Here is a 24579-nt window from a genome sequence, read left to right as displayed (position 1 = left end):
GGATCACTTGCGCCCAGGAGTTCAAGACCAGCCTAGACATTAAAGTGAGCCTCCCGTCTCTACAAAAAATAAAGACATTAGCTGAGCGCAGGGACGCATGCCTGTAGTCCGTGGGAGGCTGAGGCAGGAAGATCACCTGAGCCTGGGTGGTGGAGGCTGCAGTGAGCTGAGATCGCACCACTGCACTCTAGCCTGAGTGAGATCTTGTCTCAAAAAAAAAAAAAACAAAAAACTATAACACACATACTAAAAAGTATATACATTTTAATTGTACAACTCAGCTTTTTACAGACTGAACATATCGCTGTAACTAGCCCCCAGGTGAAGAACGAGAACAGGACCTGCCCCCTGCAAAGGCCCCCTCGTGCCCCTTTTCAGATTCTTCTTCCTCTCCCAACAGTACAAGAGTAACCGCCCCATGAATTCATTTTGCCTATTTCTGACCTTTATTTAAATAGTATCATGCAGTGTTCATTTTGTGGCATCTGGCCCCTTTGCTATTTGCGATGCGATAGTTTGTGGTTGGTTTTTGAATGCCTTTATCCTTTCCGTTACCTGAAACAGTTAGTGAAAACCACAGTGGTTTAAAAACCAAAAAAAAAAAAAAAAAAAAAGAAGAAGAAACATCAGCTATGGAAGATAGGTCATTGTCCGGTAATGGTTTAAGATATGGAGAAGAAGTAACTCGTATTTGGTTGATGTTTCCACTTGGGATTTTCCAGGTTTTGGTGATTTTTGGTAGAAATTATTTACTTTTTGATTTTTATTTAGGGAATCCATTAAGATAATAATTCTGGGGTCTTGAAGGGACATTAACCCTCTTCCTGGGTTTTGGACAAAGCTGGATTGAAGTCATTTTCTCAGAATTTCTGTTTGCCAGAAAGAAAATTGAAGACTTGGGTGAAAAAGAGAGAGGGAGAGATCAATTGAATTTCTTATCTGTTATGTTCTGTTTCTGTTTTAGGTAAAATGTCGGTTCCAGGACCTTACCAGGCGGCCACTGGGCCTTCCGCAGCGCCATCTGCACCTCCATCCTATGAAGAGACAGTGGCTGTTAACAGTTATTACCCCACGCCTCCAGCTCCCATGCCTGGGCCAACTACGGGGCTTGTGACAGGGCCTGATGGGAAGGGCATGAATCCTCCTTCGTATTTTACCCAGGCAGCGCCCATCCCCAATAACAATCCAAGTACGTGTGGCCTCCTAGGCCTCCCTTACCATTCCTTGACCCTCCACCCTGGGAGTCAGGAGAGTGGGAATCAGGAGAGTGACCGAAGTGACTCTGACAAAGAGTCTAAGTGAAGTGCCAGTATGTTCCAGTTTTACCCCCTTACCTTGAAATTCCACACACAGTCTTTTTTTTTTTTTTTTTTTTTTTTGAGACGGAGTCTCGCTCTGTCGCCCAGGCTGGAGTGCAGTGGCGCAATCTCCGCTCACTGCAAGCTCTGCCGCTTCCCGGGTTCACGCTGTTCTCCTGCCTCAGCCTCCTAGAAGCTGGGACTACAGGCACCCGCCATCACGCCCGGCTAATTTTTTTTGTATTTTTAGTAGAGACGGGGTTTCACCGTGTTCGCCAGGATGGTCTCAATTTCCTGACCTTGTGATCCGCCAGCCTCGGCCTCCCAAAGTGCTGGGATTACAGGCAGGAGCCACCGCGCCCGGCCACACACAGTCTTTTAGATTCCATGTTGGTGAGGCTCATGGCTTTTCTATAATGAAGTATGGTTTAGGATCTTCCCATGATCATCATATACGAATCATTTGGCATGTCTCACGGAGGCACAACCAACTTTCTTCTGAGAATGGGAGTTTGTGTCTTAAGGGCCCCCACCCTTCCTCCTAAGGTCTGATGCAGAACTTCTGCCCTGAGGCCAGGGCTGAGGTAGGAACAGGGAGAAGAAACTGTCCTGAGCAGTGTGTGATTGTGTTTTCATACCAGCTCACCCTCAACGCAAGTTGCTCTTCTGCTTTTGAGCAACCAGATGGTCCCTGGCCTTGGGTGCTTCCTTCTGCCCAAGTGTGCCCTGGTATGTCACTGCTTCAGTATTACAAGCAGTTCTGGAAGAAATCTTTAGCTCAGAGAGGGGACCCGTGAATCAGACCACCTGGGTTCACATAACCTCCTTGTGCCTCAGCTTCCCCATTTGTAAAACAGGTTTCATCCAGTACCTATTTACAAATATCAGTGGGTTGTTAACATGAAAGGAAGTTCTGTGTGCCAAATACAGAGTACTCATTCGATAAAAGTGAATTCTTATTGTTGTGTTCAAGTTATTTTGACCGCTTGAGCTGGATTCTTAGACCATCCTGTGATCCATAGTTTCTTTTTTTTTTTTTTTTTTTTTTTTTTTTGAGACAGTTTCTTACCATGTTGCCCAGGCTGGAGTGCAGTGGTGCAGTCATGGCTCGCTATAACCTGGGCCTCCTGGGCTCAAGTGATCCTCCCACCTCAGTCTCTGGAATAGCTGAGACTACAGGCATACACCACCACACCTGGCTAGTTTTTAAATTTTTGTAGAAATGGGATCTCACTGTGTTACCAGGCTGATCTTTAACTCCTGAGCTTAAACGATCTTCCCACCTCCCTTGGCCTCCCAAAGTGTCAGAATTATCAGCATGAGCCACAGAGCCTGGCCCAAATAACTTATTTTTGAACCCTAAAAACACTTAATAAAATGTATGAACTGGGTGTGGTGGCTTGTGCCTGTAATCCTAGCTACGGAGGCAGGAGGATCACCTGAGGCCAGGAGTTCCAGATCAGCCTGAGTGACATAGTGAGACATTGTCTCTATGAAAATAAAATTAGTCGAGTGTGATGGCTTGCACCTGTAGTCCCAGCTACTTGAGAGGCAGAGGTGGGAGGATTGCTTGAGCCCAGGAGGTTGATGTTCCAGTGAGCTATGATTATACCCCTGCACTCCAGCCTGGGCAACAGAACAAGACTCTGGCCCCTCCTCAAAAAAAAAATTTCACGTAAGTGCTCAAGTATGATTCAATACTACTTTTCTGGAAGGAGGGTCTTATCTGTGAGTATTACTAAGTTCAGTTAACTCTAGGTAGTAATATTCTCCTAATCCATTTGTTACATAAATGGCATTCTAACAACGTAAAAAGGAAGAGAAGGAAGTTGCTTTGACAAAAATATGAGCTTAACAACTGAAGTGCTTAATGATTGTCATCACCCTGGATTCTCTTTTTTTTTTTTGAGATAGAGTTTGTTCTGTTGCCCAAGCTGGAGTGCAGTGGTGTGATCTCAGCTCACTGCAACCTCTGTCTCCCGGGTTCAAATGATTCTCCTGCCTCAGCCTCCCAAGTAGCTGGGACTACAGGCGCGTGCCACCATGCCTGGCTAATTTTTGTCTTTTGAAACAGGGTTTCACCATGTTGGCCAGGCTGGTCTCCTGACCTCTGGTGATTCACCCGCCTCAGCCTCCGAAAGCCAAGGGATTTGCTGGGATTACAGGTGTGAGCCACTGCACCCGGAATGGATTCTCTTCTGATTCTTGTGAATGTTCAAACATGGTTTCACATAGCTTTTTCTTCCGAGCATTATTTCATATTTTCATTTCTTGTGTCAACACAGTTCACGAGCTTATTGTCTTATAGAGTAGACCTGCATTTCCTGGCTAGGTAAACTCTACCCTTATCATTGGGTGTCAGAGTTTATCAAAGGGTCTGGGTAAAAAGAGTGGATTGTTTATCAAGGGCTGCTAGTCACAGTGTGAGGCTGGTTAAGATTTATTTATTTATTTTTGAGACTGAATCTCACTTTGTTGCCCAGACTGGAGTGCAGTGGCGCAGTCATGATTGACTGCAGCCTCAATGTCTCAGACTCAAGTGATCACCTTGACTCACCTCAGCCTCCTGAGTAGCTGGGACTACAGGCATGCACCACCACGCCGGGCTAATTTTTATAGTTTTTTGTAGAGATGAGGTCTTGTCATGTTGCCTAGGCTGATCTCGAACTCCTAGGCTCAAGCAATCCTCCCACCTCGGCCTCCCAAAGTGTTGGGATTATAGACATGAGCCACTGCGCCCGGTCCTCCTGTTTTTTGAGGCTGAATCATATTCTGGTGGATGGAGAAACCTCGCTGTGTTAATTCATTGGTCCATCAATGGACACTTGTGTTCCTTCCCCTTTTGGCTCTCATAGGTAGCCAAATGACGAACGCATGCTATGAACACGGATGTACAATTATAGTATTTGCTGGCATCCCTGCATTCCTCTCTTTGTCCTGTTGTGAATGCTATTCGCCTTGTTTCCTGAGCAGCCTGTGTTTGTCCCTCTCCCTTTCATCAGTTACCGTGCAGACGGTCTATGTGCAGCACCCCATCTCCTTTCTGGACCGCCCTGTTCAAATGTGTTGTCCCTCCTGCAACAAGATGATCGTGAGTCAGCTGTCCTATAATGCCGGTGCCCTGACCTGGCTGTCCTGCGGGAGCCTGTGCCTGCTGGGGTGAGTCTGCCTCCCACTTGGCCCCAAGCCCTCCTGCCCTTCTCTCCGGGTGCTGGCGGCGGGGTGGGTTCTCAACCGCACCATGCTTGGCATTCAGGCCAGACATTTGTGTTGGTTTTTTTTGAGATGGAGTCTCACTCTGTCACCCAGGCTGGAGTACAGTGGGGCAGTCTCGGCTCCCTGAAACCCCCACTGCTCAGGTTCAAACGATTCTCCTGCCTCAGCCTCCTGCGTAGCTGGGATTATAGGGGTACACAACCACGCCCAGCTTATTTTTAATAGAGTCGGGGTTTCACCATCTTGGCCAGGCTGGCCTCAAACTCCTGACCTTAGGTGATCTGCACGCCTCGGCCTCCCAAAGTGCTGGGATTACAGGTGTGAGCCACCGTGCCTGGCCTAACACAGTTATTTCTTTTTTTGTGACGGATTCTCACTCTGTTGCCCAGGCTGGAGTGCAGTGGCGTGATCCTGGCTCACTGCAACCTCTGCTCCCCGGGTTCAAGCGATTCTCCTGCCTCAGCCTCCCTAGTAGCTGGGATTACAAGTGTGCACCGCCACGCCCGGCTAATATTTTGTATTTTTAGTAGAGATAGGGTCTCACCATGTTGGCCAGGCTGGTCTCGAACTCCTGACCTCAGGTGATCCGCCCGCCTCAGCCTCCCAAAGTGCTGGGATTACAGGCATGGGTCACCATGCCTGGCCCAAGACATTTCTTGATTGTAGGGGGTGTCCTGTGCATTGTAGGATATTGAATAGCATCCCTGGCCCCCACTCGCTTGATGCCAGGAGCACTATGCTCCCCACTTCTGACCAAAAATACCCCCTGGGAGGCCAAGTCATCCCTACTGCTCTATCAGTCCCCAGAAATTGGTCTTCCGTCTTTTCTTCTTGCTTATCTGCGCGTGGGGACAAGCTTCACAGCTGCTTCCAGCTGTGTGTAGGGCAATACCCTCAGGGGTTCCTTTTCTTCTAGAATTTCATGACCTAAATAATAATGTTTGCTGGAGCCCGAGGGAAGCTTTAAACAATCTGTACATTAAAATTCTTCATAGGAATCGCTTCAAAACTTCTTATCCTTTTATGACCCAAAGTATTTTTCCCGTTGCCCATGCGTGGGAATTATGTAAATATTTATGTCTGCACCCAGGGTATTATGTTTAAAGAGATAATAGTTTCTGTTCTGGGAGAAAAATCTGAGGAAACACAATCAATTTTTTGTTTCCCACCAAGCAGGTAAAAGTAGCTTCCTTATTCCTGGCCACGTGAGCCACTCAGAAAACCCCAAGGGGCTCCATTCTTTTCCTTGAAGGAACCGACGTTTGTGAGTTTCAGGAGCCTCATGCAACCAACACATTCCTCCACATTGTCCTTTGGTGACTTGAGGTTGAAAAGGAACAATATTTCTCTTCCTAACTTCAGTAAGAGGCTCAGAGTCCCGGAGAGTGTAGTTAACTTCCTCGAGGTCATGTGTTAAATAAGGAAGGAAGGAGACAAAACAGCTTTCTGGGCACCTGATTCCCCCTCTTGCCCACAGGACTCTGCTGTTGTTTTCATTCCATGGGCAGAAAATGCTAAAAAAAAAAAAAAAAAAAAAAAAGAGTCCATTGCCTCTGGATATTTGTATTAAAACAAATTTTTATCTTTGAAGTCAGGGAAAGGACAGAATAGAAACTTCTTTGTTTTGTTTTGTGTGAGACTGAGTCTTGCTGTGTTGCCCAGGCAGGAGTGCAGTGGTACGATCGTAGCTCTCTGCAGCTTTGACCTCCTGGGCTCATGCAATCCTCCCACTTCAGCCTCCTGAGTATCTGGGACCACAGGTGTGTGCCACCATACCCAGCTAGTTTAAAATTTTGTGTGTGTGTGTGTGTGTGGAAGCGGGGGTTTTACTATGCTGCCCAGGCTGGTCTTAAACTCCTGGACCTAAGCAATCCTCCCGCCTTGACCTCCCAAAGTGCTGGAATTATAGAGGAATAGAAACTTACACTGAGTATTGGCCTCTGCCAATCTGGCTTTACAAATTGAGGCAGCCTTTGTTTCCCTCCCTTTGTTCCTTCCTTAAACATGGTAGAGTGGGTTCAAATCCTGCCTCTCACTAGCTGTGTGGCCATGGGCAAATGACTTTACCTCTCTGTGCTTCGGTTCCTCATCTATAGACGGGGGGGCGGGGCAATAAGGCCCACCTCAGGGGCTGCCGAGGATAAAATATATGTGTGTGCTGCCTGGAGCCGTGCCTGCACCTGTAAGCCATAGGTTAGGACTCCTGCTGAACAGACTGACTGCTCTTATTTGAGCTCTGGAAAGCTTAGGCAATAGGAGGAAATTTCTTTCATGAGATAATTTCCTCATCAGAATGTTTCCAAATTTTGCCTTATGTAAACCAGCGTCTTCCCGTAAAAGGCTGAGTTTTAACCACGTTTTTGACAAACATTGGTTGTCAGGCTGTCTGACGTTCCTGCCTGTGTGTGCCAATGGTGGATTATGTAGGTTAAGAGTTGTTATTTGGGGAATTCTACTTGGTTGCTGTAAGAAGCAGCCTGTGTATATGGCAAAGAGATTAGTAAGACAGGGGTTGGCAAAACGGCCCTGGAGCCAGGCGCCTGTTTGCAGTTTCACAGGAACATAGCCACGCCTATTGGTTTTTGGATTCTCTGTGGCTGTCTTCTCGTTGCAAGGGCAGAGTTGAGTAGTGGCAACAGAGACTCCATGGCTCATCAGGATGAAAGTATCTGGCCGGGTGTGTGGTGGCTTCCACTTGTAATCTCAGCACTTTGGGAGGCGGAGGTGGAAGGATCACTTGAGGCCAGCAGTTCAAGACCAGCCTGCGCAACATAGCAAGACCCCATCTGTACAAACACAAACAAAGAACAGCAACAAAAAGACTAAAAGATCTACTATCTGGCCCTTTGCAAAAAAAAGTTCACCAAGCCCATCTAAGACTTTGAAAGATTCCCAAATGACTCAAGATTTGAAAATCATGCTCAAAGGGGGTCTGTCCTTAGGAGGAGCCTTGGCGTTGGCTGGCATGTTAATTTCCTGGGGGTGCCATCACGAATTACAACACACCTAGTGTTTAAAACAACAGATATTGACTCTCACAATTCTAGGGGCCAGAAGTGCAAAATCAAAATGTCAGCAGGAGCCGGGTGTGGTGGCTCTCGCCTGTAATCCCAGCACTTGGGGAGGCCAAGGCAGGTGGATCACTTGAGGTCAGGAGTTTGAGACCAGCCTGGCCAACATGGTGAAACCTCATCTCTCCTAAAAATACATAACTTAGCTGGGCGTGGTGGCATGCGCCTGCAGTCCCAGCTACTCAGGAGGCTGAGGCGAGGAGAATTGCTTGAACCCAGGAGGAGGGAGAATTGCTTGAACCCTGGGCAACAGAGCAAGACTCCGTCTCAAAACAAACAAATAAACAAACAAACCAAAAAAAAAAAAAACCCAAAATGTCAGCAGGGCCATGCTCCCTCCTAAGGCTTCAGGGCAGAATGTTTTTTTGCCTCCTCCAGCTTCTGGTAGCTCCAGGTGTTCCTTGGCTTATGGCCTCATCGTTCCAGCCTCTGCCTCTGTCTTCACATGCCCTTCTGCCCTCTCTGAATCTCTGTGTGTCCTCTCCTCTTCTTCTAAGGTCATTGGGTTTTGGGGGTCCACCTGGATAATCCAAGATGATCCCATCTCAAAATTCCTAATTATACTGGCAAAGACCCTTTTTACAAAGAAGGACATGAACATGTTTTTGGCAGCCAGTGTCCATCCTATTGTGGTCAGTAACGTGCTCCACGTGTCTCTCTCCCCTCCCAGGTGCGTAGCGGGCTGCTGCTTCATCCCCTTCTGCGTGGACGCCCTGCAGGACGTGGACCATTACTGTCCCAACTGCAGAGCTCTCCTGGGCACCTACAAGCGTTTGTAGGACTCAGCCAGACGTGGAGGGAGCCGGGTGCCGCAGGAAGTCCTTTCCACCTCTCATCAAGCTTCACACCTGGTGGAGGTTCTGCCCTGGTGGTCTCACCTCTCCAGGGGGCCCACCTTCATGTCTTCTTCTGGGGGGAAATGTCGCAAAACTAACAAACCTCCAAACCCCAAAAATTGCTGCTTGGAGTCGTGCATAGGACTTGCAAAGACATTCCCCTTGAGTGTCAGTTCAACGGTTTCCTGCCTCCCTGTGACCCTGAGTCCTCCCATCTAACTGTGATCATTGCCCTCTCCGAGTATCTTCCAGTGATCTGCCATCAGTGGCTCTTTTTTCCTGCCTCCGTGGGCCTTTCTGGTGGCAGTCTCAAACTGAGAAGCCACAGTTGCCTTATTTTTGAGGCTGTTCTGCTCAGAGCTCAGCTGAACCAGCCTTTAGTGCCTACCATTATCTTATCCATCTGTTCCCATCCCTGATGATAAAGATCTTGCCTTATAGACTTTACAGGCTTGGCTTTTAGAATCTGTAACTTCAGACTTCATTAGCACACAGATTCACTTTAATTTCCTAATTTTTTTTTTTTTAAGTAAAAAGAGGGGCTATTAACACGCAGTACAGACATATCCATGAGGTCATAAATGCATCCTAGAATACCAGGGCTGGATTTTATCACTGCCCTGTGTCCCCTTGTTTCTCTGTGCCAGATCATCAGTGCCCCTTTCCATACAGGGATTTTTTTCTCATAGGGTAATTATATGAACAGTTTTTATGACCTCCTTTTGGTCTGAAATGCTTTTGAACAGAATTTCTTTCTTTAAAAAAAAAAAAAAAAAACAGAGACGGGGTCTTACTGTGTTGCCCAGGCTGGTCTCAAACTCCTGGGCTCAAGAGATCCTTCTGCTTTGGCCTCCCGAAGTGCTGGGATTGCAGGCATGAGCTACCGTGTGGGGCCTGAACATAATTTCAAGAGGAGGATTTATAAAACCATTTTCTCTAATCATATGATCGGTGTCATTTTCCCATTTGCCAGTGTAGTCTCACTTAAAAAAAGAAAAGGAAAAGAAATGGATAATTTCATCCGCTGCCTTTACTTGGGGTTCATGTGGTTCTTAAACACCTTCATCATGGAACTCCCAAAGTGGGGTCCCTTTTGGGTTCCTGGTGGTGGGTTTTGGAAGATAAGGGAAAGCACATTTTGAGCATGTCTGGGTACCATGGTGCGGAACACTTGGGAACCAGAGCTGTTTCAGAGGAATCTGAAGTCTGATTTTAGTTTTCAGAGACATGGCTTGTTGTAAAACATCAGAAGACATGATTTCCAGGACTCAAGCAGCAAGCCAGGATTCTAGGTTGGCTGCTGTGTCATCTTTGAAGTCAAGACAAAGCTGGGCTCGACCTTCAAGAGTCCTCGATTTGACAATAATTCAGCTTAGGGAACTCATGTGAATACTACTATGTAAAAATAAAACCTAGACCTTGAGCGAACATCTGTATATTGGTTGAAAATGATAGTGGTAACCATGGATCCCCCTTACTTCATTTGATGTTTGGAAAATTCCAGTAATTATCATTTTTGCAATGAATACGGATACCACATAGTACTTTGGTGTTACCTGCTTTTGAAAAATAAAGTCTTTGGTTCACCCGGTGAACTATTTATGAGTTCTTTTGGTGTGAAGAAAGGGCTCATGTTGCGTTTCCAGCCATTGCTACAAAGAACCTTTATTTGCTCAGTAACGGTAGAAAATCCTTCCCGATTAAAAACGTCAGACTTGCTGAATATCCTGCAATGTCTAGATGAGCGATGTTGATTTGGGTGGATTTGCTAACGAGTCAGATTTGAACATGAGGCTTTTGGAACCCAATAGGCGTCGTTGATGGCGGCAAGCCATAGCTTTCAAGTTTTAATAAAATGCACAGAAGAGAGCTGTCCTCATTCATTCTCTGAACAAAACATGCTTTGTGAGATGCTAAAAGGAGGGTATTGTAACATGTCAGGAGTATGGATGCCGCCTTCCCCCCTCCTTTGCTACCTGATGATACAGCTTCATTTTGCTAGATGCAAGGAAATAATGTCATCTTGGTGTGGCTTACATTGTCATTTAAACCCTAAATTACAGTCTTGAAAAATTGCTGCTTTCCAGATCTTGATTGTGTAGTTTTGGGGCCATGCATATTTAGCAGTTTGGCTCAGATGGTGGCATATACATGATCTCAAGCTATTATTAATTACACATGCAAAGTCTTCAAAACAAGAGCCCTATTTCAGGATCAGTAAAAACATGTATTACGCGAAACTTTCATGTCAGTTGCCTGGAGTACGAAGCATTCATTGGATATTCCATTTTACTGTTCAAAGTATGGACTTACATATCAAATTAAAAGGCTCTTTTGTTCTGCCGCTGTTTGATGGGGACTTGAGAGTCTCTTGCAAACACTGGTTCACATTCAATTAATGAAAGGGCTTTATACCTGCCTGCTTGGACCGCAAAGAGGAATTTTACCAATCTGAAACCAAAAGTGGCTATTTATCTTATATTCTGTTATGTCCATCTAGGCGAGGTGGCCTTCTAAGAAGTGTTGGTTTGTGTCTTAATGAAATTATTCAGCTACTGCATCTCTTGAAGCCAGACTTAAGCATATGATGGATTCCTTGCTGACCACAGCGTTACCCGTGAAGATTTTTTCTCTGGGACAACTGGCTTCCCAGTTGCTAACGAGAACACTTCTGTTGGATACTGAACTATTTATAAACAGGGCTTCATATACTCACACCATTTGGCCTCAGTTTTCTCTCCAGTGAGAGTCTGACGTGTTTGGGATGTTAAAAATCCTTCTCTGACTTTCTGGGCTCAGGATTTCTGTTAGGAGTAAATCTAGACGTTGGAATTTTACTTGCAGAATTCTGATTTGCCTTTTGGTTCGTCGGTCCTCTCCTTCCTGTATGACTGAAATGTTTACAATGAGTCACCTGTATTTTGCAGGCACATGAGTGAATTGGAAGTAGATCTACCAGGGGCCATGAAAGAGACATTAAGAGTAGTTTCGCTTTTTATTTTTTTGAGAGGGAGTCTTGCTCTGTCACTCAGACTAGAGTGCAATGGCATGATCTCAGCTCACTGCAGCCTCCACTTCCCGGGTTCAAGCGATTCTCCTGCCTCTGCCTCCCGAGTAGCTGGGATTACAGGAACCTGCCACCGTGCCCAGCTACTTTTTGTATATTTAGTGGAGATGGGGCTTCACCATGTTAACCAGGCTGGTCTTGAACTCCTGACCTGCCCACTTCAGCCTCCCAAAGTGCTGGGATTACTACAGGAATGAGCCACCGCGCCTGGCATTTTTTTTTTAATCTAAATTTTAAATAAGATTCTGGAGCTCAGATTAAAATGAAAAAATAAATGAATAGCTCACCACCAAGTATAGAGTCTAGTGCACGTAACCATGTACTAACCACCTTGTAACTGCTCTCTGCAGTATTAAAAAGATGTTCTCTCAATTAATTACCTTTTCTCCTTCTCTTTCCCTTTCTGTTCCTTTTTTTTCTTTTCTTTTTTTCTTTTGAGATGGAGCCTCACTCTTTTGCCCAGGCTGGAGTGCAGTGGCACAATCTCGGCTCACTGCAACCTCCACCTCCAGGGCTTAAGTGATTCTCATGCCTCAGCCTCCTGAGTAGCTTGGACTACAGGTGCGCTCCCTCCTGCCTCGCTAATTTTTGTATTTTTAGTAGAGACGGGGTTTCGTCATGTTGGCCAGGCTGGTCTCAAACTCCTGACCTCAAGTGATGTGCCTGCCTCGGCTTCCCAAAGTGCTAGGATTACAGAAGTGAGCCACCATGCCTGGCCTCAGCGTTTAAGTATTCTTAAAGCTCTTAGTACTGCAGTGCCTCTTAAGTGATCTTGGCCTGTTTCCCAAATGTGCAAAATCAATTTAATGGGTTCGTCAAAAGTCACAGTGCATTACTCATAATAGATCTGAGTATTATCTGTAAAACTTTTGGATATATAGGTGTGTGTGTTTGGGGGAGGGGTCACGGTGTAAAGTAAGTGTGAAGGGTAACATCTGGAAGCCTCTGGTTGGTGTCTGTGGATTTCACGTTGTTTATTATTGATTAACTCCTGCTCTGTCGCAGGCATTGGGGTGGAAAGCGCGACCCTGCCTAGGAAGAGTGAACAGTGGGCTTAGCGCTGCCCCGCCAACATTTCTTCCTCTTTCCTCTTCCCTCCTTCCTTCTTTCTGTCTAAAATTCACCTAGTGTTAAAGTACGTAATCAGGTGGCTTTTAGTGCATTCACAGTACTGTGTAACCATCACTTCTACCTAGTTCCAAAACATTTTCGTCAGCCCAAAATAATGCCCCAAACCCATTAACAGTCACTCCCCATTCCCTCCTCCCCACAACCCCTGGCACCCATCAGTCTGCATTCTGTCTGGATTTACCTATAGTGGGTATACTATATCAATGGAATCGTAGAATGCGTGATCTTTGCATCTGGCATCTTTTGCTGAATCATGTTTTCAAGGTTCATCCACATGGTGACGTGGACCAGCGGTTCATTCCTTCTTGTGGATGAATATACTCCATTGTGTGGATAGACCACAATTGGTTAATCCACTCATCCTTCGATGAACGTCTGTGTTATTTCTACCTTTTGGCTATTGTGAATAATGCCGCTGAGAACATTTGTTTACAGGCATATGTTTACAGACATGTTTTCAGTTCCTTTGGGTGTATACCTAGGAATGCAATTGCTGGGTTATAGGGTAATTCTACCTGTATGGTTCATTGATTAATTGATTAAGACCAAGTCTCACTCTGTCACCCAGGCTGGAGCACAGTGGCGTGATCTCAGCTCCCTGCAACCTCCACCTCCCGGGTTCAAGCAATCCTCCTGCCTCAGCCTCCCAAGTAGCTGGGACTACAAGTGCATGTCACCATGCCTGGCTTATTTTTTGTGGAGACGGTGTCTCACTATGTTGCCCAGGCTGGTCTCGAAGTCCTGGGTTCAAGCCATCTGCTTGCCTCAGCCTCCTGAGTAGCTGGGATTACAAGCACACGCCACTACACTCAGCTAATTTTAAAATTTTTTGTAGAGTTGGGGTCTTCTGTATTGCCCAGACTGGTCTCAAACTCCTGGGCTTAAGTGATCCTCCTGCCTTGGCCTCCCAAAGTGCTGGGATTACAGGCATGAGCCACCGTGCTTGGCCTTCCTGTTTTCACTGAAGGTCTTTCTTTGTGCTTGCATTGGTTTGCCTTTCCCTGCATTAGCTGTTTGTCTAACTAAATGGCCTCCTGATTTTATGTTCTGCCTGCCTTCTGTCTTAAAGTCTGTTTTTCTTTTTTTTGAGATGGAGTCTTGCTCTGTCGCCCAGGCTGGAGTGCAGTGGTCGGATCTCAGCTCACTGCAAGCTCCGCCTCCCGGTTTTACGCCATTCTCCTGCCTCAGCCTCCCGAGTAGCTGGGACTACAGGCGCCCGCCACCTCGCCTGGCTAGTTTTTTGTATTTTTTTTTTAGTAGAGACGGGGTTTTACCGTGTTAGCCAGGATGATGTCGATCTCCTGACCTCGTGATCCACCTGTCTCGGCCTCCCAAAGTGCTGGGATTACAGGCTTGAGCCACCGCGCCCGGCCTAAAAGTCTTAAATCAATTCAGGCCTTTATCAGTGACCAGATAGTGTCCACATGTGTATATGTGAGAGGTGGTGGTCTGGGTGTTTCTATAGGGGTGTGTGTGTGTGTGTGTGTGTGTGTTGGGGGCTGTGTGTGTGGGGGATATGTAGGAGTGTGTCTGTGTATATGTGGGTGTGTCTGTGGGTGTTTGTTGGAGGGTCTAGGTGTCTGTCATGTGTGTGAGCTGGGCTCCGGGTGTCTCCGTAGCTGTCTGTGAGTGTCTGGCCCCGTGTGTATGTGCATCCACATGTGCATGTGTCTCTGGGTGTGTGGAGCGTAAGGGGAAGGGGCTGAGCTGCCTGGAGCTGTGCTGGCCTGGAAGCCTTCAGTACTCCAGGAGCCCTGCAAGGACTTTCAGGCCAACCACCCCCAGGGGGGAAGATAAATGACTGTTGCCTCGCTGATCTCAGGGACTAAAGGGTAGGAACGATTGTTCCTTCTGTTGTTATACAGTGTTGGGGACCATGCCTGGCCTCCTGACCTTGTCAGTCACGGCTGTGTCCGGCTGCTGGTGGATGATTCCAGATGGGAAAGATTCTTACTGAATCTTGTAAAACAGGGCCAGGGCCACTATCATCAGACTCTACAGCTGTACATTAGAATCCCCTGGGGGAGGCTGGGTGTGGTGGCTCATGCCTGTAATCCCAGCACTTTGGGGAGGCTAAGGCAGGATGATTGCTGGAGCCCCGGAATTAAAGACCAGTCTGGGCAACATAGTGAGACCTCGTCTCTACAAAAATAAAAATTAAGTTTGAGCATGGTGGCTCACGCCAGTAATCCCAGCAGTTTGGGAGGCCAAGGCGGGTGGGTCACCTAAGGTCGGGAATTCGAGACCAGCCTGACCAACATGGAGAAACCCTGTCTCTACTAAAATACAAAATTAGCCAGGTGTGGTGGCACAGGCCTGTAATCCCATCTACTCAGAAGGCTGAGGCAGGAGAATGGCTTGAACCCAGGAGGCAGAGGTTGCAGTGAGCTGACATTGCACCATTGAACTCCAGCCTGGGCAACAAGAGCAAAACTCTGTCTCTAAATAAATAAATAAATAAATATTAGCTGGGCATGGTGGGGTGTGCCTGTGGTCCCAGCTGCTCCGGAGGCTGAGGTAGGAGGATGACTTGAACCCAGGAGTTCAAGGCTGCAGTAAGCCGTGATCGCACCACTGCACTCTGGCCTGAGCAACAGAGTGAGGCCCTTGCTCTAAAAAAAAAAAAAAAAAATGAAAAAACAATCCCCTGGGGGAGAATTTAAAAGGCTCCATGCCCAGGCCATGCCCCAGATCAACTGGATTAGGAACTCTCAAGATGCCACGAGGCATCAGTGCCGACCTGTCCCGCTGCACAGCCATACTGGGGCCACAAGAAGCCTTTAACTGTATCATTGTTTTCATAAGAGGGAAAAATGCCTGCATATAATAATGAATCCAGCCTGGATTATATTTCTCTTTATACCAACACAGTCATAAAATACATGTTCAAATACATTTTTATGGAGGAAGTAGCCCACTGACGTGCTAACGCTGCCCCGATCAGCCTGCGGCTGCAGCGTGGCCCCAGGACACTGACCTGGCTTGGGGGTTGGTGTGAGTGTGTGAGGCTCCATCACTGATGCTGTGGTCCCTAGGGCCTCTGTTCATTCAGTAAGTGCTTATTGGGTGTGTAACATGTTCCCAGGATACAGCAGCAAATAGGAGAGTCCGGCTCCTTGCTCTTGGGGAATTTAAACTAAAACGTCATCATGTTACGCTTGCTTTGCATATTATGATAACCTGATCTTGCATATAAATGCTTCCTCAACTACTGCGTCCACCAATCCTGCCAAGAACTCTTCTAGATAAAAAGGAAAAACACTATCATTTTACAAGTAAAAGAACGGAGGCGTGGAATGAGTGTGATTTACACACGGCTGCCACGCAATTCATAACAGAGCAACTTCTTCTGGTCCTAAAATTCACCTTGGGCTTGTTAAAAATACAGATTCCCAAGCTACATGCCTGGAGATTCAGATTCGGAAGGCTTGGGAGGGGGCCCAGGAATCTGCATTTTTAAGAAAAGGCAGGGTGTCTGTAGTCCCAGCCACTTGGGAGACTGAGGTGGGAGGATTGCTTGAGCCTAGAAGTTAGAGGCTGCAGTGAGCTATGACTGTGCTACTGCACTCCTGCCTGGGCAACATAGGGAGACCTCATCTCTTCAAAAAGAGTAAAAGAGAGAGCAGGAAAGAAAGAGAATGAGAAAGAGAAAGAAAGAGAATGAGAAAGAAAGAAAGAGAATGAGAAAGAAGGAGTGCCTAGGTGTTTCCTAAGGGCAGGCAAGGTTGAGAAATGCTGTTCCATGTGGCCTGGGATCAGATCAGCCAGAGAGAAGGAACTGAAATGAGGGTTCTTGACCTTGGTACTTGACCTTGGGCCAGATCGTTCCTTGTTCTGAGTCCATCCTGTGCATTGGAGGATGTTTAGCAGCATCCCTGGCCTCTACCCAGAGATAGATGCCAGTAGCAGTCCTCAGTTGTGACAATAAAAAATATTAATACTCCAGGCCGGGCGCGGTGGCTCACTCCTGTAATCCCAGCACTTTGGGAGGCCAAGGCAGGTGGATCACCTGAGGTCAGGAGTTCGAGACCAGCCAGGCCAACATGGTGAAACCCCATCTCTACTAAAAATACAAAAATTATCTGGGCGTAGTGGCAAGCGACTGCAATTCCAGCTACTCGGGAGGCTGAACGAAGGAGAATCACTTGAACCAGGGGGCAGAGGTTGCGACGAGCCGAGATCGTGCCACTGCACTCCAGCTTGGGCGAAAAAGCAAAACTGTCTCAAAAAAAAAAAAAAAAAAAACCCGAAAAACTCCAGACATCACTAAATGTCTCTGGAGGAACAAAATCAAATCACCCCATTGAGAACACCTGGGCAAAGTGCTTGGGTCAAAGGAAACATTGCCCGTGTTTGGGGATCGGGTGTCTCTCACTGACCCAAACATGGTTAAAATACGCCAATTTCCATAAAAAGGAATGCAGCAGTAACATATACCACAGTGTGGATGAGCCTCGGGAACGTTATGCCATGGGAAAGAAGCCAGACAGAAAAGGTCACCTGTTATATGATTCCGTTTATATGAAATATGCAGAATAGGTGATCCATAGATACAGATGACAAATTGGTGATTGTCAGGGGCTGGGAAGAGGGAAGGATGGAAAGTCACTGCTTCATGAATCTGGGGTCTCTTTTGGGAGTGAGGAAAATGTTTTGCAGGCCAGGCATGGTGGCTCGTGCCTGTAATCCCAATACTTTGGGAGGTTGAGGCAGGAGGGCCGCTTGAGCCTAGGAGTTTGAGACCAGCCTGGGCCACATGGTGAAACCCTATCTCTACAAAGACATATGAAAAAAATTAGATTGGTGTAATGGCAGGCAGCTGTAGTCCCAGCTACTAGGGAGGCTGAGGTGGGAGGATCGCTTGAGCCTGGGAAGTCAAGGCTGCAGTGAGCCATAATTGCGCCACTGCATTCCAGCCTGGATGACAGAGTGAGACCCTGTCTCAAAAAAAAAAAAAAAGAAGAAAGAAAAAGAAAATGTTTTGCAACTAGATAGACGTAGCAGTTTTACAACAAGGTGGATGTACTGATGCCACTGAACTGGTCACTGTAAAATTGTTTAATTGTACTAGGTGAATCTCACCTCAATCAAAGAGAATATGCCAATTTGTATCGTTTCATGTGACAACTGGTAAAATGAGGATGGAGTGAACTGTGAATGCAGCATAAATCAGAATGGAGGTTTCAGTGAGGTAGTAACCATTAACAAGTGTGTTAAGACTGTAATATAATGGCCGGGCAGGATGGTTCACGCCTGTAATCCCAGCACTTTGGGAGGCTGAGGCGGGCGGATCACCTGAGGTCAGGAGTTCAAGACCAGCCTGGCCAGTGTGGAGAAACTCCATCTCTACTAAAAATACAAAATTTGCCAGGCGTGGTGGCACACGCTGTAATCGCAACTACTCAGGAGACTTGCTTGAACCTGAGGCAGGAGAATTGCTTGAACCTGGGAGGCAGAGGTTGTGGTGAGCTGAGATCACACCATTGCATTCCAGCCTGGGCAACAAGAACAAGACTCCGTCTCGGGAAAAAAAAAAAAAAAGACTGTAACATATAATTAAATAATCCTTATAAAGCAAATGGTAGAATATGAGGACAGGACCTCAGTATCAACATCTTTGGAACCAGTACAATGTTGGGTTAAAGTGTACAGTACATGCTTGTTGAATTAGGGAAGAAAGTAAAGTGAAAGCATTTGATTCATCAAGAACCATGACTGAGCCACTTGCAACCTGCTGCGGGGCTGGGACAAGTCATTTGAGCTTCCCACACCGAGTTGCTCTCCTTTCCAAGAAAAGGTAGGCTGATTCTTCCAGCGCTAAAAGTCTGTTTTAGGAAATGGACAGGTCTGGGGGAGACGACAGTACCTGCTGGAACATTCCAGAACATACTGGAATATGCTAGGGGCTTGCTGTTTTGGCCTATGTTGTGCTGAAACCCTATTAGTTTCACTAGGAGGCAACCAATTCAAGAGGCTGAAGAAGAAATGCAGAGCCAGCAAAGGAGACATGGGGTTTGATTAGGGACTTAGATACAGGGGAGAGAGTGCAGGTGGTGGTGGGCTGGAGAGGAAAACTGCAGCCACTTGCAAACAGCATGCAGTTTATTCAGCATTTTCACTTAGCACCCTCCCCTTAACGACCTCCACCTGGCAAGCTTCATGTACCCTAAAACTCAGAGTCTCAATCCGTTGGAGGGCTTGTGTTTCATAGGATGGGCCAGGGGCTCAGATGTTTCTCATAGACAGGAAACAAATCTCTAGGTTGGCCACTCCCGGATTCTGTAGCTGGGACACACCTTCAGGTGCGTCTGCCATCCAGGTCATCCTAAGGATGTGCGCAGATTATTGCGTTCAGGTGCGTTTGCCTTGCAGCCCACCGGAGCAAGCTCGTGGGTAAACTAGGAAACCCTCAAGACACAGGTCTCAGTGAGCACCAGGCTGTGGTCAGCTTTGATACGTAGGAGTGGAACAAGCCAAGAAGTGACACTCAACTTTGCAAGCATCAGCCCCCTGTGTCTCCTTTCCACCGTCTGCTGCCAGGGGCGGGCATCTGTATTCACACATCTGGCTCAGGTGAAGATGGAGCCGGGAGCCACCTTTGCAGGTCATTCGAAAGTCTCCACATTCCTTCCACCTGTGGGCCCTGGGGGCTGCCTCCCTCCCTGAGCTGAGAATGCTATCATTGGAGTGAGTCTTGTGTCTACAGATCTAGGGCTGTGTGTGTGTCCCGCTCGGGGGCATGGTTAACAGGGCCCATTCCCTGGAAGCAAGGGCAGGAAGGGACTGGGCATGGGCCTGTCATCTTCACATGAGGGCTCATTACCACGGAGGCCCTCGCAGCTGGGGTGCATGCGATCCTGGGCAGGTGTATTTCTGTTTGGAGGATGTGGGGAATGGAAGCAGGGGTCAATGACAGCTGAGCCCCAGGTGAAGGGGCTGGTGAATCTCTGAGTAGCCAAGAAATAGGGGGAAAAGTGTCGGGAGAGGCAGACCTCCTAATGCAGAGAGAAGTTTTCCGACCTCACCGTAGACTCTGCTCTAAAACAGCCACTCACACAGGGCTTTGAGGTAAGAACTTTTTGGCTTCTTTGGTGGTAGCTTTACTGAGATGTTATCTACATATCACACAATTCACTCATTTAAAGTGTAAAATTCAGCCGGGCGTGGTGGCCCACACCTGTAATCCAGCACTTTGGCAGGTCGAGGTGGGAGGGTTGGTGGAGGCCACAAGTTGAAGACCAACCTGGGCAACAAGGTGAGACCCGGTCTCTTAAAAAAGAAAAAAAAAATTGTAGCTGAGCATGATGGTGTGTGCCTGCAGTCCCAGCTACTGAGGAAGCTGAGGCAGGATTGCTTGAGCCTCAGGGAGGTCAAGGCTGCAGTGAGCTGTGATTGAACTGCTGCACTCCAGCCTGGGCAACAGGAGGAAGACCCTGTCTCCAAAACAAAGTTTTAAAGCATACAATTTAATGGTTTATTTTTTAGGATAGTCACAAAGTTGTGCAACCATTACCATAATCAACTTGAGCATTTTCTTTACCTCAAAAAGAAACCCTGGGCCAGGAGTGGTGGTTCATGCCCGTAATCCCAGTACTTTGGGAGGCCGAGCTGGGCAGATCACCTGAGGTCAGGAGTTCCTGGCCAACATGGTGAAATCTTGTCTCTACAAAAATACAAAAATGGGCCGGGCATGATGGCAGGTGCCTGTAATCCCAGCTACTCGGGAGGTTGAGGCGGGCGAATGGTTTGAACCTGGGAGGCGGAGATTGCAGTGAGCTGAGATCATGCCACTGCTTTCCAGCTTGGGCGACAGAGTGAGACACGGTCTCAAAACAAAACCAAAAATCCCGTACCCTTTAGTTGTCAACCCTCAATCTTCCCTCCCTGCCACTCCCAGCCCCTGGCAATTAATTGATCAACTCTCCAGCTCTATAGATTTGCCCATTCTGTACATGGCATGTAAATGGAATCACAGCATATGTGGTCTTTTGTGCCTGGCCTTTTTTTTTTTTTTTTTTTTTGAGACAGGGTCTTGGTCTGTTGCCCAGGCTGGAGTGCAGTGGCGCTATCTTGGCTCACTGTAACCTCCGCCTCCCAAGTTCAAGCAATTCTCCTGCCTCAGCCTTCTGAGTAGCTGGGATTACAGGTGCGCACCACCACGCCCAGCTATTTTTTTTTTTTTGTACTTTTAGTAGAGACGGGGTTTCACCATGTTGGCCAGGCTGGTCTCAAACTCCTGAACTTGTGATCCACCTGCCTCAGCCTCCCTAAGTGTTGGGATTACAGGTGTAAGCCACCGCGCCCAGCCGATGCATGGCTTTTACGTGGCATAATGTTTTCAAGGGCCACCCATGCTGTGGCAGGTGTCATTGCTCCATTCCTTTTTATGGCCAGATAGTAGTCCATTGTGTGCATAGACCACATTTTGCTTATCTGTTGATGGTTATCTTTTTATCGTTAAAAAGTCTGTGGCTGTATCATTGCTACTCATTGTACCAGCCATTTAAAAAAAAAAAAAACCACTGTGCCATTTTTCAGTAAAATGATTGACAGTCGTCTTCTATATTAAAAATTATTAGGGTAAGCCTAGGTAGCACATGTCAAAGACGAAAGGGCAGCTGTTAATGAGTAGGCCAGGTAGCAGATTTGGGGCTGTCCTGGGCACGCCCAATGTGTGGATGCCCCACTCCTGGGCCAGGTAACAGGAATGCACCGTCTCAATGATTCAGGCCCCAGATAACACGGCAGAGGAGCGTGACCCCTGGTTAAAAACCCACATGTGGCCAGATGTGGCTCGCACCTGCAATTTCAGCACTTTGAGAGGCCGAGGCGGGCGAATCACAAGGTCAGGAGTTCGAGACCAGCCTGGCCAATGTGGTGAAACCACATCTCTACTAAAAAGTACAAAAATTAGCTGGGAGTGGTGTCACACACCTGTAGTCCCAGTTACTTGGGAGGCTGAGGCAGGAGAATCGCTGGAACCTGAAAGGCGGAGGTTGCGGTGAGCCGAGATTGAGCCACTGCACTCTAGCCTGAGTGACAGAGCGAGACTCTGTCTCAAAAAACCCACATGTGATTATTTTTTTTTTCAGGCCTGACCACAGGCAATTCTGAAGGCTTTACCTGGTAGGCCTTAGGGGGAGCTGCCCTCCCCACACCAGACTTGGGGCGCAGCCAGTGCCATGTGGCCTCTGGAGGGGGTTGCATCGCGGTCTCAGGCCCCACGGCTCTGCTCTGATGCATGTCTGCACTTCGAGCCCTACTGCCTGCCTTCCTAGGTCTCCTTATCTGAGGCCTTCGGCAGGGGTCTTCTTCAGGGGCCTCTTATGGGCCAGAAGGAGGAAAAAGGGGACCCTTTTCTCCACCCTGGCTTGCTACTCAGTACTTTTCCACTCCTAGCCCCATCTCTTGCCCCCAACCCAGGTCCATAAAACTGCCAGGAGCCTTTTGCCCGGTTCCCCCATATCTGGATGATACACCAGATCCTCAGCCGATGCTCTGTTCGGTGGGGAAACGGGAGAAGGGCAGTTGGTGCTTTCTCCGGTTTTAGCCTCCTGCTTGTACCATCACGGTGAGTGATCACGGGCGTAACGCTGTGCTTTTTGGCTTATTGCTTTGACACCTGACAGCTCAGCCCGCCCTCTTCCAGCTCAGCTGAACTCCTGACAGCCACAGGAATTGGGACTCGATCTTTGATTGTGAAACGATGTCAACCTGTAAACAGTAAAGGTAAATGAGTGAATAGGCTTCTGGATGCCAGGAGGATCATGACCAATGACTGTAGATAACCCCATCGCAGAGCAGCAGCGAGTGCTGTGTTGAGTGCCTGCCACGGGTGGGGCACATTCTGTCATTGAATTTCACAACGATTCTGTAAGATGAACATCCGCTCCCATTTTACAGTCAAACTGAAATTCTGACAGGTGAAGTTACCGGTCCCAGGTTCCAAGCTGGGATTCCTCAGCTAACCTGTCAACCCTCCCAGAGACATTTTGTATCGTTTTTGTGCTTGAACTTTTTTCTTGTTTGCACTCATAAACTACGTGTTTTATTTCCTGGGCAGGAGGCAGCCCCCATGGTCCGCCTGTGAAAGAAACGTGGTGGCTTTCAAATGACACAGAGGTAACCACCAGCTCATCCTCACCTGAGCCGGGTATGCTAATACTGACACCTACACCCAGCAGTCCATGATGAGAAGGGGACACAGGTGGCTGCTGCTTGCAAAATTGAGTGTCACTTGCTTGACTTGTTCCACTGCTGCTTATGAAAGCTGAACATGACCTGGTCCTAATGGAGACTGGCTCATAGGTGCCAAGCTCGTGTCCCAAGGGGTTTCCTGGCCCCCTATAAGTCTGCTCCTGAAAGATAAACTTATTTGTCATCTTTTTTTTTTTTCTTATTCATAGAGACGGCATCTCACTATGTTGCCCAGTCTGATCTCAAACTCCTCATCCTCTCACCTCGGCCTCCCAAATTGCTGAGCTACCACACTCAGCCTATTTGTCTTGCTTCTGATCTGTCTCCCTGCACTAGAAAGTCAGCTCCTTGAGAGCAGGGCTTTCGTCTGCCTAGTGTTGTATCTGCAGTGAACAATGACTGGCATACAGTAGATGTTTGCATTTTGGGAGGGGCCCGAGATCATTCTCAGCCTCTATGGTGTCCTAGGACTCACAGACCTCAGAAAAGCCATTGCACTCATGGCTGCTGTTGATTACAGGGAAAGATAGTAAAATCAGTAAAGGGAAAAGACGCACAGGGCAGGGAGGCCCGGCACAAGCTCCCAGATGTCCTCTCCCTGTGGACAGTACTTATTCCAGCCACAGGATGTGGCAATGTGCACAGGGCATTGCCAACCAAGGAAGCTTACCAGACTCTTGTGTTTTTATTGGCCATCGGTCATGGCCAGTGGCCCATAGTTGACCTTAGTCTCCAGCCCCTCCAGAGGTCATGCTGCTATCACCTGACCCAAACCCCCCGCCATAAATCATGTCATTAGCAGAGACTAGCTGGCGTGGTCCTAGGCCCCCAGGTAAACAAAGACACTGTATTCCTATCAGGCAGCACATTCCAAGGGCCTGGAGTTTCCTTCCAGGAGCGGGACAAGGTTAACTTTTTTTTTTTTTTTTTTTTTTTTTTAGACAGAGTCTCCCTCTGTCACCCAGGCTACAGTGCAGTGGTGCAATCTCCGCTCTTTGCAACCTCCACCCGGGTTCAAGCGATTCTCCTGCCTCAGCCTCCCAAGTAGCTCGGATTACAGGTGAATGCCATGATGCTAGGCTAATTTTTGTATTTTAGTAGAGATGGGGTTTCGCAGTTGCAGAGGCTGGTCTCAAACTCTTGACCTCAAGTGATCCACCTGCCTCAGCCTCCCAAAGTGCTAGGATTACAGGTGTGAGCCACCATGCCCAGCCAAGGTTAACTTTTTACAGCATAGTGCTTAGTATAGAATGACCCTGGAGCTGTCCACAGTGGGGGAGAACAGAACCAGACTCAGGTGATGGGACTAGCAGGTAACTCCAGTCCCAGATGCTACTGAGTGAGACTCTGACCAGAAGGCAGGCACCGAGGTCCACCAGCTGCTGCTAGCACGTGTTCCTCTAACAGGCCTTCAAGAGGTGCTGGGACAAGGTCTGAGGCCCCAGGTTGCGGTCCTGTCTTGCCTCAGCTCTTCCAGCTGCCGCATACTGGGTATGTCCTCCTCCTCTCTGAGCCACAGTCAAAGCCACAGAGTGGGCAGTGGGTGGGGAAAGTCTGGGATCTCCAGCCCTGACATCCCCGATGCTCTGACTGTTGGTCATTCAGACTCTCCTAGCTCCATGGAGCCCAGGCACGTGTGAGGGGTTGCCCCTCACTTTTTTTTTTTTTTTGGTGACGGAATCTAACTCTTTTGCTCAGGCTGGATGGAGTGTAGTGGTTCGATCTCAGTTCACTGCAACCTCCACCTCCCAGCTTTAAGCAAT

General features: G+C 47.7%; 1 protein-coding gene across 1 annotated transcript; it reads left to right on the top strand.

Moving 5' to 3' along the window:
* Window positions 1-964: 964 nt before the first annotated feature.
* Window positions 965-9184, top strand: LITAF (lipopolysaccharide induced TNF factor; the record flags this gene model as incomplete). The annotated part of the gene is given in 3 exon segments (NM_001258181.1): window positions 965-1189; window positions 4301-4457; window positions 8256-9184. Coding segments are annotated over 3 exon segments (486 nt in total). The 3' UTR covers window positions 8365-9184.
* Window positions 9185-24579: the final 15395 nt, after the last annotated feature.

The sequence above is a fragment of the Macaca mulatta genome, chromosome 20, assembly GCF_049350105.2.
Source record: "Macaca mulatta isolate MMU2019108-1 chromosome 20, T2T-MMU8v2.0, whole genome shotgun sequence".
Taxonomy (NCBI): Eukaryota; Metazoa; Chordata; class Mammalia; order Primates; family Cercopithecidae; genus Macaca; species Macaca mulatta.
The sequence above is the reverse complement of the archived record's forward strand: the minus strand, read 5'-3'. Positions and strand labels throughout refer to the sequence as shown.